The 19,364-nt window shown below is 37.2% G+C and overlaps 1 protein-coding gene across 5 annotated transcripts in view; it reads left to right on the top strand.

Moving 5' to 3' along the window:
- KCNH7 (potassium voltage-gated channel subfamily H member 7) overlaps positions 1-14,538 on the top strand; it is a 477,325-nt gene extending 462,787 nt beyond the window's left edge. For 4 of the 5 annotated variants that reach the window (XM_032409301.1, XM_032409310.1, XM_032409319.1 and 1 more), the window contains 4 exons: positions 188-451; positions 5,976-6,144; positions 11,059-11,251; positions 12,621-14,538. In XM_032409301.1, coding sequence (XP_032265192.1) covers positions 188-451; positions 5,976-6,144; positions 11,059-11,251; positions 12,621-12,887 — 893 coding nt within the window. In that variant the 3' untranslated portion in view covers positions 12,888-14,538. The remainder of the gene's footprint in view (positions 1-187; positions 452-5,975; positions 6,145-11,058; positions 11,252-12,620) is intronic. The other variant, XM_032409337.1, reaches the window with a different exon arrangement.
- The last annotated feature ends 4,826 nt before the right edge of the window (positions 14,539-19,364 follow it).

A 19,364-nucleotide genomic window follows, 5' to 3' on the forward strand; every position in this document is an offset into this window, starting at 1 on the left:
ACCTGAGCCAAAACCAAGAGTCGGACTTTCAACCAACTGAGCCACCTAGGCTCCCCTAAAGAAAATTCTATGTTACAGTTATTTAAAGAACACAACTATTAAAAGTGTAGTTTATATATAGTTAGGTAGTATAATATGCATAGAGTCTCACATTTGATTATCTCCTATAAAATAATTTTTTTGATAGATTTTGGCAAAGGGAACAGTACAAATGGTCCTGAAGACTCTGTAGATACCATAAGACATTATCACAGTTTCAAGAAGCACTTTGAAGAGAAAAAAAGCAGATCTTCATCTTTCATCTCCTCCATTGATGATGAACAAAAGCCTCTCTTCTCAGGAATAGTAGATTCTCCTGCAGGAATGGGGAAAGCAGCTGGACTCAATTTTGAAGGAACAGTGCCCACCTCAGGAAGAATTCACATAGATAAGAGAAGTCACTCTTGCAAAGGTAATCAAGTTTCTCAGGAATCAGATTGTCTCCCTTTGGTGCTAATTGTAAAATGGCGACTTTTCACAAATGAAGAACTGTATTCACACATGCTAATTTAATCTTTTTACAACTTCCTGAAATATTTGCAGAGTTCAGATCTCAGATCATCTACAAAGCATTTGTGCAAATCTGGAATAGTGTTAATTATTCCTAAACATTGATAACATAAGAGGTTTTTGTGGTAGTGAGATTTAGCATAACGCCACATAGAACATTGTGGGAAGGCCTATGGTAGTGATTCCGACAGGAAGCGGGGATTAAGGAGTATTTTAAGAGAGCTAATCTGTTGCTTCTTATATGTACCCTCTGTACTCACTTCTCACCCCCAACCCAGTCATTTTCTAGCATGAAAGGCCAATGCAGTAATGCTACAATAAACGCCAAAAAGAATTTCAGTTTACTGGGAATTATGAACAAATGGGGAGAAACAACCCTAAATAAATTATGCTCTTTATCCAACTCATTTAAACACCCTTGTTTAACATCTCTATGAGAAGGAATACCCAAATATATGGGTTTTATTGTAGAAAAGATGCATGAAATGGATGATCATGTTTGATTAATGTATGCAAATTTGGTCTAATGGATGGGAAATAGGAAAAGTTAAGAACTATCACGTGGAGGAACAATTAACTTAGCATAACAGATCTACAGATCTCATTAAATCTAACTGGTAGGTGGGGGCAAGAACAGGTGTGGGTCAGACTGCTTGGGTTCCAACCCCAGCTCCATTTATTTCTTTGCTTTGCTCACTTGCTCCCTTTATGTCTTTGAATAAGTAACTTGACAAACCCCACTAAGGCTCAGCTTGCTCATCTTTCAAATAGAATAATATTTTCTAACCAACTAAATGATTGTACTTATTGAACAAGATAACATGCATAAATTACTTTCTCTGAAATAAAATCCCTAACTCAGTTTAGTAGTTTCTCATAGATTTTATTTTGTAAACTTTTAATCATTGAATGTATATATAAAATACATATATACAAATGGATATATAAAAATGTAGAGGTAAAGAATGCATAGCTGGGGGGCCTGGGTGGCTCAGTCGGTTAAGCGGCTGCCTTCGGCTCAGGTCATGATCCCAGGGTCCTGGGATCGAGCCCCGCGTCAGGATCCCTGCTTGGTGGAGAGCCTACTTCTCCCTCTCCCTCTGCCTGCTGCTCTGCCTACTTGTGCTCTTTCTCTATCTCTGTTAAATAAATAAATAAAAATCTTTAAAAAAAAGAATGCATAGCCAAAAAAGTCAAAAGAATATAACAGAAATAAAGGGAAAACGGTCTTGGCCTGGCAGGATAGCAAAATTATGGCTCAGAGTAAATAAATATTACCTATCATCATCACCATTATTTGAAGTGACTATATCTGACAACAGTAGTTTTATTGAATCTAGAATGTTTGGGCTTCACATTTTTCCAGAGTTACTTTCCCTATCATATCAAATCAGCTTTTGCCATGACCCCATGTTGAAGTAAGCTAAGAATATATGCAAATGTTCTCTGGACAATTTAAAATCTTGATGAAGTGAATGAAAATAGTACCTCATTTATCACAATGGAAGAATGGAATATTAGATGTGATTACCAAATGTCCCATTTTAGTTATTTATGAAATTGGATTCTGGGAAGTACTAAAAATAGGAAAAGGTTGTATCACCGAAGTCAGAAGTTCTGAAGAGCTCACTGAACCATCTCTACTTCTCCCAAAGTCAGCAGAATGTGGACCTGGCTTTTTAAAAAGTAATTTTTGTTGTTTTCTTCTTGAGTTTTAGAGTCTCAAGTGACAAGTCATTAAAAATGTATTTTTGGGACTTTATTTGACTTTATAATGACTCTTGCTGACAGTGAGTTCTCATGCCCTTCGTCTTGTATTTTTCTTGGCCGCTTCTTCCAATTATTTTTAATTAGCTAGCCTGCATGCGGGATAAAAAAAGTATTCTAACAAATAATTTTAATATCTACAAATTTTTAACTTTCAAAAATGTACAATTGAGTCCCTATTCAAATAATAAATCCTTACCTTGAATGAAAATACATAGCTAAATATTCGTGTCAGTTGAATAAAATAATTGATATCATATAGCGTTGACCAGTGTGACACATGGTTAACCTGGTTAATTAATCTGACCAACTAATGGAGAATTCTAAAACTTCATTCACTGCAAATTTTATCCCTTACTGATTTTTTAAGGTGAAGTATTATGGGATGTTCAAGAAATTGAATACTCTGTAGGGTACAGCTCCAGCAGCTGTAGTGTGAACTACTTAATCCCCCAAAATTTTAGTTTTATCAATAGGAAATTTCATTTACTCACATTCCTGCACTTGTCATGCTGAATCCAACAGAGGAGCACCCTTTTGGCAAAACTGAAAAGAAAAAAAACAAATTAAGTGGATTCTGATCCGACTTAGATTGAGGTCAAAAGTTAACTCTAGAAAAAATGTGTACCCAGAGCAAAGTGAAAGTTTACTTTCTGTTCATCCATTTCCAGAAATGTGTCTTGCAACTATAGCAACATTTTCCAAGGCAACCGAGTACAGAGTCTTTCTGAGCTATATTTAGAAAGTGTCTACTAAGATGTTCGTTTTGATTAAGACCACTAACCAGGATTTCCCCCTTTGAAATTTTTTCTTCTATATTGCTGTTAAAACAAGCCAATCATGCATACCCAGACTTTAATAAAAAAAATTAAATTATAATCAAGGAAGCTTCTAATAGTTTACATTTTATTCATTTCTGCTGAGAAGATAATGTTTTTTTTTTTGAGCGGTAAAGAAAAAAATATAATCCTACATAATTTATTGCATGTGATTCACCATTGTTATTTAAAAATCAATTTATAATATATGATTTGTGAATGAGAGAGCTGTTAAGCATAGGCAGAAATTCTGTAACCTTTTTTGGCACAAAACTTCTGAGCATAATATGTAACTTCCATCTTATCAGTTCTTACTATCTTTTCTAAAGATTCCTACAGTACCCGGCTAGCAGGTGGCTAGACACGGACTAGCACTGACATCACCAAACCATTGTATGTGTGTTCTAAATGTTTGGCATTGCTGCTCCAAAATTGAAAACCTAGTGTACTAAGACATTATATTATTGTTTTTCATTTTAAATAGCGTTACAAATCTATGAATAGTAAATCATACTTTTCAGTGAAAATCTGCTGATATATTACTGAAACCTTCAGCAATATCATTTTTCTATGTTCATTTTCATTTTGTTTTGCTTGGTAAAATCAAAAGAAATTATATTCTGTCCCTTTAAAAGACAAAACAAAACACCAGGATCCCATAGGCTAAGGAAGCCTTAATCACAAAGAACCATTCTGGAATTCGTAACAAGCCCTATGAGATCTGTTAGCCATTTCAGCAGAACAAGGAACCCTGACCTTCTATTTTTCTAATGCTGTCTTTGGAGATGCTAATTCCTTTGGTACTGCTTCACCCAATTGAGGCAGCAATCGTAGGCACCTCATTAGAGAAATTTTTGTGTATTCAATGGTAAAGAGATAATGATAGAAGAACGAATACAGAGACTTTCTCTGCTCCTTGAAGAAAGGGGATGCTTTTGAGCTATCTGACTGTACTTTTGGAGAAACTGCAGGAAGGGAAGGGACTGCAAAAAGCCTGCAAATGCTGCTCCCTATTTCTAGAATCATACCTAATCTTCCCAAATCGGTTACTTTCTACCCAATTTTTTTAAATAGCTGAGGATATAAATTCCTTAACTTTACATAACTTTTGTCAGTGTTTAATCATAGCTAGCATCCAAAAAAAAAAAAAAAGAAAAGAAAAAAGTAAAAAAAGTTTTCTATCAAACCCAAATCACTTTCTGCAATTCAAATCTATTTCCATGTGAAAATGAAGACCAGTTTTAGATACTCTTTTCCTCCTACCAGCCCTCCCAGTGAGAAGATATCACTTCTTCTTTATCTCTGAAATAAACTCCCCACTCCATTAGTATTTTTCCTAGAGTTTTATTTTCCAAACCTTTAATCATTTTAAGCTCTTATGTGGATATGTAAAATGTGGAGGATAAGAAAGCAGAGCAAAAGCCATCGAGGTGTATGATAAAAATGAGAGGAAAAAATAAGATACTATATTTGCCCTATACTGATAACTTGCAAATACGGATTGTAAGAGAAGCCATAAATTAAAAGGAGATTCGTCAGCAGTATGAAAAATGATCAGAACCTTGCTACCAGATTCTTCAGGTGTAGGGCCTGGGTCTTTTTGCCTTTAATTCCTCCACATTCAGCAGAGTGTCTGGCACATAACAGACACTCAGAACCTTTGAAAAGTAGACTTGAACAGATAAGCAGAATGTTTAAAGTATAGAGACATAAAAATATTCTAAATAAAAGAGCCACAAGAAAGCTTATTGGAAATTAATGCGAATATATTAAAAGATAGTGCAGAAGGAGCTACAAGGAAAGATAAAAACACGGAATAGTGTCATGGGACTACAGGACTTTTAACACCCTGGCCGTCTTTGATGGCTCTACTTTGAGTTGGGCTGGCCCTAAGAGAAGCCCCTGAAGATCAGAACTTTTCCATGGCTCTCTCCTTGGGCCCGCTCTGAATCACAAATTATGCTAATTATCCTAGGAGAACAGCCCCCAAAATCTTCAATCCAAGGCGAAGCTGTGTAGCCTTGCCTCAGAGATATTGCAGGGTCAGTTCCAGACAGCTGCAAAAAAAGTTAGTATCACAATAAAATGAGTCAAATTTGTTCTTTGTTCACATTGTACTGTAGTCTATTAAATGTGCCATAGCATTACGTCTTTAAAATCAATGTACAATACCTTCATTTAAAAATACTGTATTGCTAAAAACATTATCTGACCATTATCTGAGCTTTCAGGGAGTTGTAATCACTCATCATAGATCACAGTAACAAATATAATAATGAAGAAGTTTGAAATATTGCAAGAATTACCAAAATGTGACACAGAGACATGAAGTGAGCAAATGCTGTTGGAAACATGATGCCCATAGACTTGCTCATCACGGGACTGCCACAAACTTTTGATCTGTAAAAACCGGTATCAGAAGTCTCCCTAGCTCAGGGGTCAGAACACTGGTCGTATAAAAACTGCTATCTGTGAGGTGCAACAAAGCCAGGAGCAATAACATGAGGTATGCCTATAGGAGCAAAATATGCTGTTTCTTCCCAAATACGAAAACGCAAAATCACTGCTCTCTAATCAGAGACAAAATCGTATTCGAAACTCATGACCATCTCTATGTCTTTTTCATGTGGAAATGGACAGTGGAAGTGGCAGGCAGGGTGAGGAAGGTAGGGCTCAGCTACCCATTGGTGGAGGCCCCTGGACAGGTCCTTGAATCACCCTGGCTCTCTGTCTGTGGGGTTATACTCTGAGATCCTTTCCTGCTTATCTTGTAGATGTCTCCATGTATTGATGCAAAGGGGCACCCAAAGAGGTTGACGTCCATCTTGCTATTTCCCACAGATATCGCTGACACAAGAAGCTGGGAACAAGAAAATGCACAGACTCAGGCTGATGAGTCTAGTCCCTCAGCACTCCAGCGAGCTGCCTGGGGGATCTCTGAAACCGAAAGTGAACTCACTTACGGGGAAGTGGAGCACAGATTAGATTTGCTTCAAGAACAACTTAACAGGTATAAGCAACGGCAAGGCAAAGGGAGAGCATCACCCAGGCCCTTGGTTGGGTCTAGGCTTTCCCCTTGCAACTTGCAAATTCCTACTACCATAATCTCATATTTTTTTGCATATGCTTATTTATTTAAAATAAGACTGAAAGTTGACAGAATTATTAATCTGTGTTGCAAGGAGCATTTATTTAGAAACTTCATGCTTCTGGCAACATAAATCCTATTTTTGCTTTACTTGTCATAAAATTAGTATATCACCCACACCAGCTGCTGAAGATAACTTCTTTTTCCTGAAAATAATTCATATTTAGCTTATTTACTAACACCTTCTTTAAATCCTGCTTTTACACTTTTTGATTGTTTCTGGTAACTTAGTTACGTGTTATGGCATTTTTTTAAATATAGACAAAATTATTTAAACACTTATTCAGTCAGCTTCTCAAAAATGTGATTGAATTAGAAATATCGCAGAGTTGAAGCCCAGGTCTTCTCCATTTTCCCTCCATCTTTGATCTATACCCTTTTGGGATGAGGAATAAATTTTGATTTTAGAGAGGATGGAATTCCTTAACCCAACTCTGTGTGGATTTCTCAAAATTAAACTGGTCAATAAGACTCAGGAAAAAAAAAAAAATCCATGAATGAGTATGACAGCTGCGTGAGTTGTGCTCCATGTGGGAACTGACCTTGATTCAAAGGTAGCCTCCGGGTGCACCAGCGGGCAAGGCAGTGGTCACAGACAGAAAGCTTAACCAATTAAACTAAAATGCTCAAATCACACAGTTTACGAAATCAATGTAAAACGTATGATGAGAGATGAGCAGAGCGAGAAGAGTAACACATTTCTAATAAATGCAAGCATGGTATAAAAGAAGCCCGCTACAGCTGAATCCCGATTGATGGAACGTTCATATATGGTGCATCCTCCTGCCCTGAGGTGTGGTTACTAGGACCAGACAGAGTTGAGGTTTGCACAGCGGGTCCACAGACAAAAAATCTGTCTATCCCAATGGCACACACTTGCTTTTTCACAGAGATGTAAGGCTGGGTACACCTGCTCGCAGCTGTGGCTCTCCATTTACTCTGCTGAACGGCCATAGGTTTTACTTGCTTTTTTGTAGGTAAAGAACAGGGAGAGCCAGCATGAGCCTCTTCTGTGTGTCACCACCGGATGGCCAAATTGGGGGACGGGGCAGTTTTCTGTCCAGAGATGACGTGAGAATAATTTGTTCTTTCTGTCTCTCTCTGTATAGGCCACCCTCTGACTTGTTACGTCATATTTCTATTCTATCTTTGGCATGGCTTACAGGTTACTAGCATGCTGTCTGTACTCAAGACCTCTTAGGAATTCTGTCCATGTCTAGCCAGCCACTTGCTTACTCATTATCTATACTTGACACATCCCAGGAGTCTTGCCTATACCACATAAGCTGCTGGCTTACTTACTATTTGCTTAATGTTTCTTATGTGCTTTGTCCATGCTGCTTGTTGTTCTTATTGTTTTTTTAAATGTTTCTGCCAGAAATGAACAGCGTCAAACAATACAGTAAGCACATCAAAGTGTGCGTACACACACATACACATTGCCATGAAAAGTTAATTAAGAATTAAAACAGACAAATAGAATTAGAAAATCGACAGATTTGTAAATTAAAATAAATTTGTTAATGTCAAACAAAAGTAGGAAAATATTGCATGAACTGAATATTTATTTTGTGTTTTATCTTTTCATGGATTTTAATTGAATTTAAAATCTCCTGGTGCTAAGGCCCATTCCCAAATTTTAAATGCAGGTCTTGTCAAATAGAAACATATCTGAGAACATTAAAACAGCCTATCATTTACTTAGAGTCAGTAATCCGTAATTCCAGTATAAGAACTTGCCATTGTAATACTTACTATTGGTCAGAGGAACCTAGTTAGTTGCTTAATTGACACATTTGCTGTTTTACTCTCCCTGCTACTTATGCCAAGTCACATTGGTCCTTTAGCCACAACATATATAAATCTGTTACTGGGGCGCCTGGGTGGCTCAGTCAGTTAAGCGGCTGCCTTCGGCTCGGGTCAGGATCCCGGGGTCCTGGGATCGAGTCCCGGGGGACCTGCTTCTCCCCCTCCCTCTGCCTGCCACTCCCCCTGCTTGTGCTCTCTCTCTGTTAAATAAATAAGTAAAATCTCTAAAAAAAATTAAAATTAAAAAAATAAAACTGTATACTGTACACACATAAGAATTGATATGTATGATCTCTGAACTTGAATTCTTTGATTCCTGTGACTCAGAGAAAATAACTGCCCATTTCTTTACCTGTCCCGGCATAGCATGTGTTCAATTTGTTGAGGAGCTATAAAAGTGAGTGAGTGAATGGGTGAATGACAGGGACAGCAGGGACTTCTTTAGCAAAATACTTGCAGGTAGCCTAGATTAAAGTCATAACTCTGCTACTTAGCTATGTACAGGATGACTGGGTCAAGTCATTTAAGCTTCTAGCCTCAGTTTCTATCTTTGACTCATCCACACCTGCAATGGTGTTTAAGGATGAAGATATGATATATGGAAACGATATACGCTCAAAATGGAGGCTGCTGTACTAGCAACTGGGTCAAGTCTGACAGGCAATGAAGTTTACTTCTCTTATTGGTGTTCCTCCTACTTTACATGTACTTCCTTTAGTCCTTTCTTCCGGACTAAAATTAAGATTTTAGGATCCCTTTGTTGCCTTGTCAGGGGTACCAATCATTGCTGCCAGGATAAGTCAAAGATTACTGAAAACATATGTTTTCCATAGGTCCGACGACTGTAAGTGTAAACTCTTAAGGGCACACATATCTAGGACTATATGATTTGCAATCTCCCATTCGTAATAATAATTATCATTGTTATTTGATTAGATTAGTTGTTATTATTATATGAAACTTTTCCTCTCAAAAGTACTACTTAATCTCTCTTGACAGCTCTTTTGACATCGTCCCAGCATCTGTACGTCCCTTGACATACTTTCTCACTTTGATTTACTTGTTTATCTCCAGTTTTATCACAAACATTTTATGTCCTAACTCAGCTTAGCGTCTTTTGGATTGAACACCCATTATATTACATGTTTACAGCGCTGGCATCTCCAACAACATCTTTCCTCCACTTTACTTCAGAAGGTAAAAGCATAGAGAACAAGTTTGAAGAAGACAACTCAATTCAAACTTGGACTTTGCAGAGTGAGAATCCCGGGACATTTCCTAGATTTCGGTCTGTCCTATTTAGTTTCCGCATTCTGTTCAAATGTAGAACCGTGAATCACAACCCCGTTTCTCTCATTCAAATACTCATATTAAGTACACAATGAAATAAAAACAGGGGCACCTGGGTGGCTCAGTTAAGCGTCTGCCTTCGGTTCAGGTCATGATCCCGGAGTCCCGGGATCAAGCCCCGCATCGGGCTCCCTGCTCAGTGGGAAGTCTGCTTCTCCCTCTGCTCCTCACCCTGCTCTCACTCTCATCCTCTCTGTCACTCTCTCTCTAGGTCAAATTAAAAAAAAAAAAAAAACAGGGGTGCCTGGGTGGCTCAGTCATTAAGCGTCTGCCTCAGGTCACGATCCCAGGGTCCTGGGATCAAGCCCCATGTTGGGCTCCCTGCTCAGCGGGGAGCCGGCTTCTCCCTCTCCAACCCCACTCAAGCTCTCTCTCACTATCTCTCTCTCTCTCTCTCAAATAAATAAATAAAATCTTAAAAAAAAACAAAACAGCTAGTAAATGGTCTATCTTGAGTCAATTTCACTGTTTCTGCTTTTTGGCTTTAATGACCAGCTAAACTATATGTATGGGTAAAGGTTTACATAAGAAGGGTTCTTATATATTTATATATTATGCCTACAGATATACATATTTAGGGAAATTATTAACACTTGGTCCTAAAACAGAGCTTCTCAAACTTTAATGTGCATCAGAATCACCTGGGGATCTTGTTAAAATGCAGATTCTAAGGTCTGTGCTTTTAACATTTTGGGTAAGATTTACCTTCCCTTTACATCTTTCATTTGGAAACAAATTAGCGCAAATAAGTGAAGAGTTAAAGTTTTCTAAAGAGGCATACGGTACTAATTTTCTGTTCTTATGCCCACAAAATTCCCTTTTTGAAAATGCTGTTAACACATGCAAAAAAAAGTGTGTGTGGGGGGGGTTAGTCCTATTGTATCTTGCTATTTTCCTTTGAATTTTAATTTAAAATGAGAATGAAATTGACAGGCCAGTTGGCTCTTTGTGAGATTTGGGGGGGAACATCATCAGACTGGCATTTTGTAAGCCAGATGAGTCAGAGAAGCAAGTGAACTTGTACATTTGGTCTGTTTCTTAAATACCAAAGACCTGGAATTATAAATGAGAAAGGAAGGGAAAAGGCATTTAGCATCCAAGAGCTCTTAATGATAAAGCATCTAACAGCACTAAAGGAATAACAGGCAATACTGTGAATAGGAGAGAGGCAAGGTGAAATAAAGGTAACGTAAGTTTGAAACACATAAGAAATTACTTGACTGCTGCAGCCATGAAAGAAATGTGCTACCAAATCCATTTTTAAAGAGTAAATAAAATGCTCACAAGAAAAAGCAAATTACTGATTAAAAATAGTCTCAATGTACTTTACATTTGAAATCAATAAAGATTAGTAAAAATGTAGCCTATTTCGATTAAGCTGCTTTTCTGCGAAGATCTTATTAAACGAGGAGGAAAGCAATGGTGTTTATGAGAACTATTAGTGGGACATAGAAAGTAAGCATCAGCTGGGAGAGAATCTCTGTGCTCCCTCTCCTGTCCTTCTTGTTTAAAGCAGGGCCATAATTCTGTTGGTTGGTGGTGCTGAAATTTTCTCAAATGCTTTGCAATCCTGGACTATTTTAGGATTGTCTTCCCCCATTTGTGCCTGTCCTGCAGACTTGAATCCCAAATGACTGCTGACATCCAGACCATCCTACAGTTGCTGCAGAAACAAACCACCGTGGTCCCCCCAGCCTACAGTATGGTAACTGCTGGAGCCGAGTATCAGAGGCCCATCATCCGCCTGATGAGAACCAGCCATCCCGCAGCATCCATCAAGACGGACCGAAGTTTCAGTCCTTCCTCACAAGTGAGTGTAGATAGTGTACAACGAAGAGTATCTTTCTAGGTGTGTTTCTGGGGACCATCTGAGTCAGAATCATCTGTGGTGCTATGGAAATGAAGTTTCTCATCCCCATCTGTTTCTGCTCAATTAAAATCGCTGGCAATAGCCCCTGTAATCTGCATTTAAACCAGCTCCCCACTGATTCTTATGTTCAAGTTCGAGAACAGTGGACCTAGAAGAATGATTTTAAAGTATTAGCAATTTTTTTCCTAAGAAAAAATTCTTTTCAAGAATCAATCTGCTTAAGTTTATATATGGTAGAGCTTTGAAAACTGATAGCCCAGGGTCCAAAAAGCGCTTTAGAGAAAGGTCTGTCATTTGCTCTGGTGACAAGAGGCACTCTTGGGCAGGGTCTCTGGACGGCAGGGGGGTGGGGGGTGGAGGAGAAACATCAACTCCAAAGACCTGAGTTTCCAGAGCCAACAGACTAGTAATCTCGTTTGTGCCCCACCCATCATCAGAGATCTCTAAACTTTTCTCATCTCCATCATGGTAAGAGGAGGAATATTAAGGTGTCCTTTATCTTGCCTCTGAAGACTTCTAAGGCCTTTTGAATTATGTTAATATGAAAAGTCTAACTCCTTTGGAATTCCACTTAGGAAATTATTCTTATTTACTTAAGCCCAATAGCCAAATTGGACCTAAGAGAAGTGGACCCAAGAGCAAGGATTTCCTGAGCGATCTTGTAAACTTTTTTAGAAGTTTGGAAATTTAGTGCAAAATGTTCTGGGAAATAAAACATTAATGACGGGGAAATGTGCAGAAGGAAAACACTGAAATCCTTCTGAATTATGAAAGTAGAAATTTAATTTATCCCTAACTAATTTTCAATGTCTCAGATCTTGCAAAACCATGTACTTTGTTTTCAGTGGATTTAGGTAATAGTTTCTGACCAAGGATGAGTGATATTTCTTCAGGGTTTTTTGTTTTTTTTTTTCTGTCCTCTTTACACTGTTTACTCACCAAATGACCCATGTTTCTGATTCCAGTTGTCTCTAATTAAAATTAATTTATTTTTTAATTAAAACTCATCTGGAAAACTCAATGTTAAATAATGTGTGTGTGTGTGTGTGTGTGTGTGTGTGTGTGTATTTTTTGAGAAGAATCTGATCTGGCTTCAGAGTAAAATTAAAGTTCTTAGAATGGTTGTTTAGGACAAACTGATGCCCAACCTCCAATGCCTTGACCCATCTTTGGGAGGGAAAGTTTCATTAATATAACTAATCAAATGTAGATTAATGGGGAGATAAAATGTATTTAGATTTCATGAGTATAATTTTAGAAATCTGTCCAAAGTAATTATAAAAAACATGTTTTCTTATCTTTCTCTCAGTGTCCTGAATTTCTAGACCTTGAAAAATCTAAACTTAAATCCAAAGAATCCCTCTCAAGTGGGGTGCATCTGAACACAGCTTCCGAAGACAACTTGACTTCACTTTTAAAACAAGACAGTGATCTCTCTTTAGAGCTTCACCCACGGCAAAGAAAAACTTACCTTCATCCAATTAGGCATCCTTCTTTGACAGATTCATCCGTAAGCACTGTAGGAATCTTGGGTCTTCATAGGCATGTTTCTGATCCTGGTCTTCCGGGGAAATAATCATTTTGTACTATTTACTCCACATACGATGTAAGTGCTTTTAATGGCTGTTTTCCTTTTTTTGTATTTAAATCCTCTCTACTTGACTCAGGGGCTCACAAGGTACCATTATATGCAAAAGTACTGTATATTTTCCTAAATTGAAGCTTGTAAGGTAAAATTGAGCAATTAGGATGTAAATACACATATGAACTCTTTTGTTCGAAATGTTAAAACTGCCAGCATCTCAAGGCATCTTATTGATTATTTTTAAAATCATGTGCATGTTAGGAAACTCCAATTTCTCTTGCATGGAGACTCCTACTTACTACTTTTACTACCCCAGTATTTTGTTACGAAAATGCCTTCCAAGCAAGTAAGAAACCAAGGAATAACATTGTTCATGGATGCAAATCAGGTGATCCCCAACTCATGGAAGTTCCAGGAGGAGAAAGGGAACTTAGTCATTTTGAGAACAGATAGATACCCTTCTGTATTGAGATGTTTATAGTCAATCATATTTATTTCACCACACCAGGGGAAAAAAAAAAAAGTTCTAAAAAAGTTCTAAATCTCTGATCGTGTAGGGAGCCATCTCCAAATACATGAATATAGGCCAGCTTTAAGGAGGACAAAAAGGCCTTTCTATTTAAAATTCTGTCTCTAACTTCATTTACAAACTACCTAAAATATTTCTCACTGGCACATTTCCTTGAACATTTAGAAACAAGTTTTTTCTCATTTTTCTTTCTTTTTTTTTGAGGGAGGAGGGAGTCTTAAGCATGACTGACACAAGCTGATATCCAGAGCTTTCCTCTGATTCATATTTTAGGGCAATCCTGAACTGGATCAAAAGAGTGGACGCACAGAGTTCTTTTTAAAAAATGTGCAACTTAGTGGATGCGCATGGCAAAACTAGCTTCCATTAAGTATATGTTGTTCCATGGTTTTCTTATCCCAGCTGTGGAAAAACAATGTGTTTTTACCTGCCTGTAAAGGAAATGAATACACCAGCAGTAACATTTCAGTTTCGTTCGGTTAGTCAAACACATTTCCTAATCAAAGATTAAATGAAAATGTATTATTTATGGATTGGGCCGAATATATTTGGACCCCAGAATATCAGAACATACAATGGAATATATTTTAATATCCTTAACTGTTAGATTTTTTTGGAGGGAGGAGCATATGCCTCTCATAAAAATCAGGATACGGAAAAAAATTGCATGTTAAGAATCTGATTAGTCAATTTTTAGTCAAGTTTTATTTCTCAATTCATTTGAGTACAATTTTAAACTTATTAGGGACTGATCCATTATACCCTTTCCTTCTGAACAAAATTTTGAAATTTCTGCAAGTTTCTTCATTCTTTAATGATTCTTATACTCACATGTATTTTTAAAGAAATAATATATCTGTGCACATTATTAAATGGATTAATTTCTATCCCTCCAAGATAGAAATGTAATCTATTGACTTACCTTTACCTTTGACACTATTAGTTTCAAATACAAGCAATTCATTTAAATTTACAAAGCTATTGCACTATTTAAAATATGATTAAAGTGACCTTAAGTTGCTCCCTATATATTTTTAAATGGTCACATGTGTGGGAGGCAATCTGTAGGCATGAGCAAATTCATATCCCTGCTAAGTGTTTGAAAAAAAAAAACAAGTACGTATGGCAAAATGACCAGTCCATTCCCAATAAAAAATAGAACAAGTTCAACTAGCGTCTCAAACCATTTGGTGTTAATGCAGATACAAATTTAGGGACTAACTGATGCTGTCCTTCCTTCATTCAGCAAACATTTATGGGTGCCTAGCAGGGGGGAAGAAATGGCTAACTTTGATTCAGAGGACTATTTAAGGATTTTATGTCCATATTTAGGCACATTTTTGCAGCTGCAACAAATTTCATAAGGATTGCCAGCCTCAGCTTCAGGGAAATTCAGAATAAGTTCACCAGAGACTGTTCATTTGTAGGGAGTGAGGATTTGGCAGGTGAGGCATTTAGATCTGATTGTTGGATTAGTGAATGCTTCAGCTGCAACACTGGTATGACATGTGTAAAATTCAGCCTTCCACATGAAGCCTCTATACTTCTTTATAAAAACTGAGCATGAAGGAATGGGAAGATGGGGAATAGTGTACCAGATCCCGCTTGTTTAAATTCTAGCATAACACAGACTGTCTTCCTTTTAATTCCTTGACATAAAAAAATCGCTTGATGTTATCATCTAAGTCTCGGAGAACTGGACAGGATTAAGAAGGTCCCCTCTTATAGGATATCAGCTTAACAAGAGCCTGAACAATATAAAGATGTAGTTAGTTAGGCAGAAATGTCAGAGGCTCAATGGTTAAAATGACTTATGGATGACCAAAGCAATTCTCTCATTTTACAAAATCCATCTCCTTGTCCCAGCCAGAGGCCTAATGCCCCAAGTCACTGTCCCTTTGCCCACGGGCTGTAGCGAACAGCCTGAGCCCTGCATGCGGGGATCGTCCTGAGAGGCGGGGTTAACTGCTACAGCCGGTCATAGTGGTATAGCCACTGGTCTTCTTCCAGGGAATTGGAAGCATTAACGTAACTCCTTTTGCTTTCCACCTAAAAATAATGTTACCTGGTTCCCAGGCCTAAATAAAATGCCATCTAAAATCTGAAGTTCATCTGAGTGAGATGTTTTCCTGCTGTTATTAACTGCTGGGCAGAGAGCAGGAAGTATCATTTTACCCTACAGGGGAGTCCCATATTCTAGTAAGTTGATAAGGAAAGGAGGAACGAAGAAATGCTGACACGATGTCCTTGCAGGATTTTTAAATTAATAATCACTCATTGAACAAACATGAGAAGGCAGGGGCAAATTTGGGATAGCCTAGTTTCTTAGGTCCATGATAATGGATTGGTCATCGGAGATGAATTCTCCTACTCTTCCAGGCGGAAGATACGGAAGCCAGGTTGGGGCACAGCAGCCATTGGTGTGAGCTAGGGCTGCTTACAGGTCTTTTGGAGCTTTATCTTTAGCAATGGTTCCAAAATGCCTGAAAGAACAATGTCCTTAACCAAATGTTATTTAAAATCCCATCATATATTATGAAAGGATAAAATTTATCACCTCATCAGCATACCTAAAATAATCATTCTTACAGTATCTTTCCTTTGAAGGCTTTTCGTGGTTAAAAAAAAGGGATGTGGTAGATCTAGTTATTAGAAATGAATCACAACACTAATTTATAATATAGTAGTCTTTAAATTACTTATCCATGGTTAAAACCAAAAGCAGATCAATGTATTTGAGTAGATTTCTTACTACAAATCGAAATTTTTATAAATTACAAAAAACTTCAAATGTTATTAGGTTTCTAATCATTTTTTTTTTTTTTTTTGGCAGTACAACAAATGTGTCTGTCATGTGAGTTTAGAGGCACTTGGAAGACAAAACAATGTCCTCACATGGAGTCCTAGAATTAGCAGCACTAACACCTCTGAGGAACATGCTAGAAATGCATATTGTTGGGCCCCACCCAGACCTACTGACTCAGAAAGTCTGGGGGTGGGACCTGGCAATCATCTTTTAACAAGCCCTGCCCTATATGATCCCAATAAACACAAGAACTTTGAGAATCATCCAGGTAGATGGGCCTCGGGATGAGTTCTTTCATTAATAGCTGTGTGACCCTGACCAATTTAATTAACGTCCCTGAGTCCTTTTCCTGAATTTGTAAAAATAAGATAATGGTACTTGCCTCAAAGAAGCTTAAGAAATGAGATAACATAAAGTGCCTGACACATAGTAGGTGCCCCCAAAACTCTAGATTCTTTGATTTTCACCTAGGAACATATCAAAAACAATCAGGAAAACAAATAATTTTCCACAATTTAGCTTCTACATAATGTGCTATGTCTCCAGCTAAAGAGCCGTTACCAAGACTGAAGTTTTTGATTCAGAAAACGCAAGTGTAGTTATTGTTTTCTCTAATTGTATTTTGCACTATTAGGTTTATAGCTTTAAAGTAATACTTCTTATTTATAATAATAAAAGTGAGAGTATGAATGTCATTGTTACAAACCTGTCTACCCCGAATCAATGTTAAATGCCAAGTATGTAAGGTGATCTGTTGAATTGGGTACAAGTAGAACGTGGGCTGTGAAGACCGGCTCACCGGGGAAGCCCCTCTTTAGATCCACAATATAGTTCCCACATGGATATTTGAAAATGCATTTTCGAAATACGCTTTTGAAAGAAAATAACACTATTTTTTCAGAAAACAGAATTTATAGTTGTCGTGGTTCTTTGCAGCCATCAAGGCCCACTCCGTCACGCACAGATACGTTAAACAGACACAGTCCAGTGTTCAGTGGTAGAAAAGGCAAAGAGACTCAGTGTGGTAAACCTGAATTAAAATCCTACCTGCTGCACTTACTTTCAAGACAAACCCTCAGTGAGCCCCGGAGCCCAAACTGTAGAGGCACCGTCTTAAATATCCTGAGGGGTCTTGAGGAGCCTCTGGAGTATATACGTGGAAGTGCTTCGTAAACCGTAAAGCACCATGTAACTGGTAAGCTCCTTAGGTGACTTGTGCATCCTCACAATACGGTGTCATTCCGGTGGAAATGCCATAGCACGACCTAGGTCTTCTGAAAACCGTCCATGGTTCTTTCCCCTACCCAACACTGACAGCATTTCCACTCTGTGACAAAAATGTCTACCGTGATTCTCACAGGGCTGTCAAAGATCCCTGTAGTCAGAGTAGAACCCCAGTGCGAGGGAAGCGTCCTCTGCCGTAGCATCCCAGGATTTGTCCAACACCCGTAGCATTATGTATTTGCATTGCAGTTGTCTTCTAGGTAGGCAATGGCTTCGCCTCCCTCCTCACTTCCTAAACGTTCTCGTTCAAAGCGATCTTCTCTGGCTTCCACTTAACTTACAAGGAAGTGGACATTTTAAAAACTAAAAAGATGTTTTAAAATACTTTATAAAATATTCGTTGCTGTGATTGATCAGTGCCTGAGCTTAGGATAATTCATTACATGTTCTGTGGTGCAAAGGAAAATTCACAGGAAGACATGAATTATTAATAATAGATGGCATGAAAAGAAAGTATCACAAAGCTTATTTATATAAACTATTAAGTGGAGGTTGAGAGAGACGACCAACAAGAAGTCATTTAGAACTAATACATTATTATTACGAATAGACGGACAAAACATCGATAGGAATGCAATGTTAAGAACACAGAACCATACAATCAATTGACCAATTTCATTGTTCTATCAGTCATAATCGAACTTATTAAATGAGAGTAGCAAGTATTATAGAAATGCTCTCAATAAAATATTTTTATTATGAGAAGTGGCAAAATTAACATGGTTACTCTTGAAGAGCTAATGTCAAAACTAAGTTGAATTCCTAAATTGTAGTCATGACGTTTGTGACTTCCACTAGTTAATTTAAAAGATACAAAATAATTTGGTACACTTACGGTTTTAAAGCACTGTATGTTTAACCTATATTTTTGGTACTTCCCTTGTGTGTATTGCTTTTAAGTTGAAAATAATCACACCTGTTAGTATTTAAACCATATCTTTTTTTGTACTGTCACTATATACATTATTAACATATATTAAGTATGTATTAAGTATTTTGAATACATGTAAGAAAATTCCACACCATTCCATCATCCTTATTTAGGAGTAAAATTCAAGGATCAGTAATCTTATAATTACCTCCTCCATAGTGTCTTCAAAATGCCTCTATAATTACAGCATTGAAATTATATGCTACACTTTTTCCCAAATATTAAGAAAAGTAATAAAAATACTGAAGAATCCCTAGTTCTCATCTCCTAGGCACCTACAGATCTTAACAAAAGACACATTACCTCTTTTTAGCTGAAATTTGCATTCTACGATTTTGATAGGAAAATGTACATCAGAATGTTTGCCGGTTAAATAGTACATTTCAAAAAATAATGTGTGTAATCACTTGAAAATGTCAGTCATCTGATACAAAGAAGCTCACTCACATTGGTTAAGTAGTAAGTACCTTGGAATGCTTTAAACGTAAAGAAACAATCTACCAAAACACATACTTTTTCCTAGTCTTTATGCACATAATGTAGCATGAAATCATGATGCTTTTGAAATACTCTGTGCAGAAATATTTATTTTTTAGCAAGTATTTTCTTCAAAGATTGGTATGTGGTATTGACAGTGTAATCTACTTGCACAACTAGTTTTGCAATAACCTTCTACAAATAACTGTAAATAAGAAAAATGTAAATTTCATGTAAAAATGGTTGCAAATTTTTGGTAGCTAAAAGTGTACAAGTTGTATTGAAAATATAGTATATATACATAATTTAAGAACGAAGCATATAATTTCTCATCTATTTATACATGAAAATTCAAGAATTTGTAAAAGAAATTATTTTGGGGAAAAAGAAAGTAAATCTCATTAGCTAGTTAGAATACTTTTATTAGAGAAGCCAACTATT

Source organism: Phoca vitulina, unplaced genomic scaffold (genome assembly GCF_004348235.1).
Source record: "Phoca vitulina isolate PV1807 unplaced genomic scaffold, GSC_HSeal_1.0 scaffold1, whole genome shotgun sequence".
NCBI classification, from domain to species: domain Eukaryota; kingdom Metazoa; phylum Chordata; class Mammalia; order Carnivora; family Phocidae; genus Phoca; species Phoca vitulina.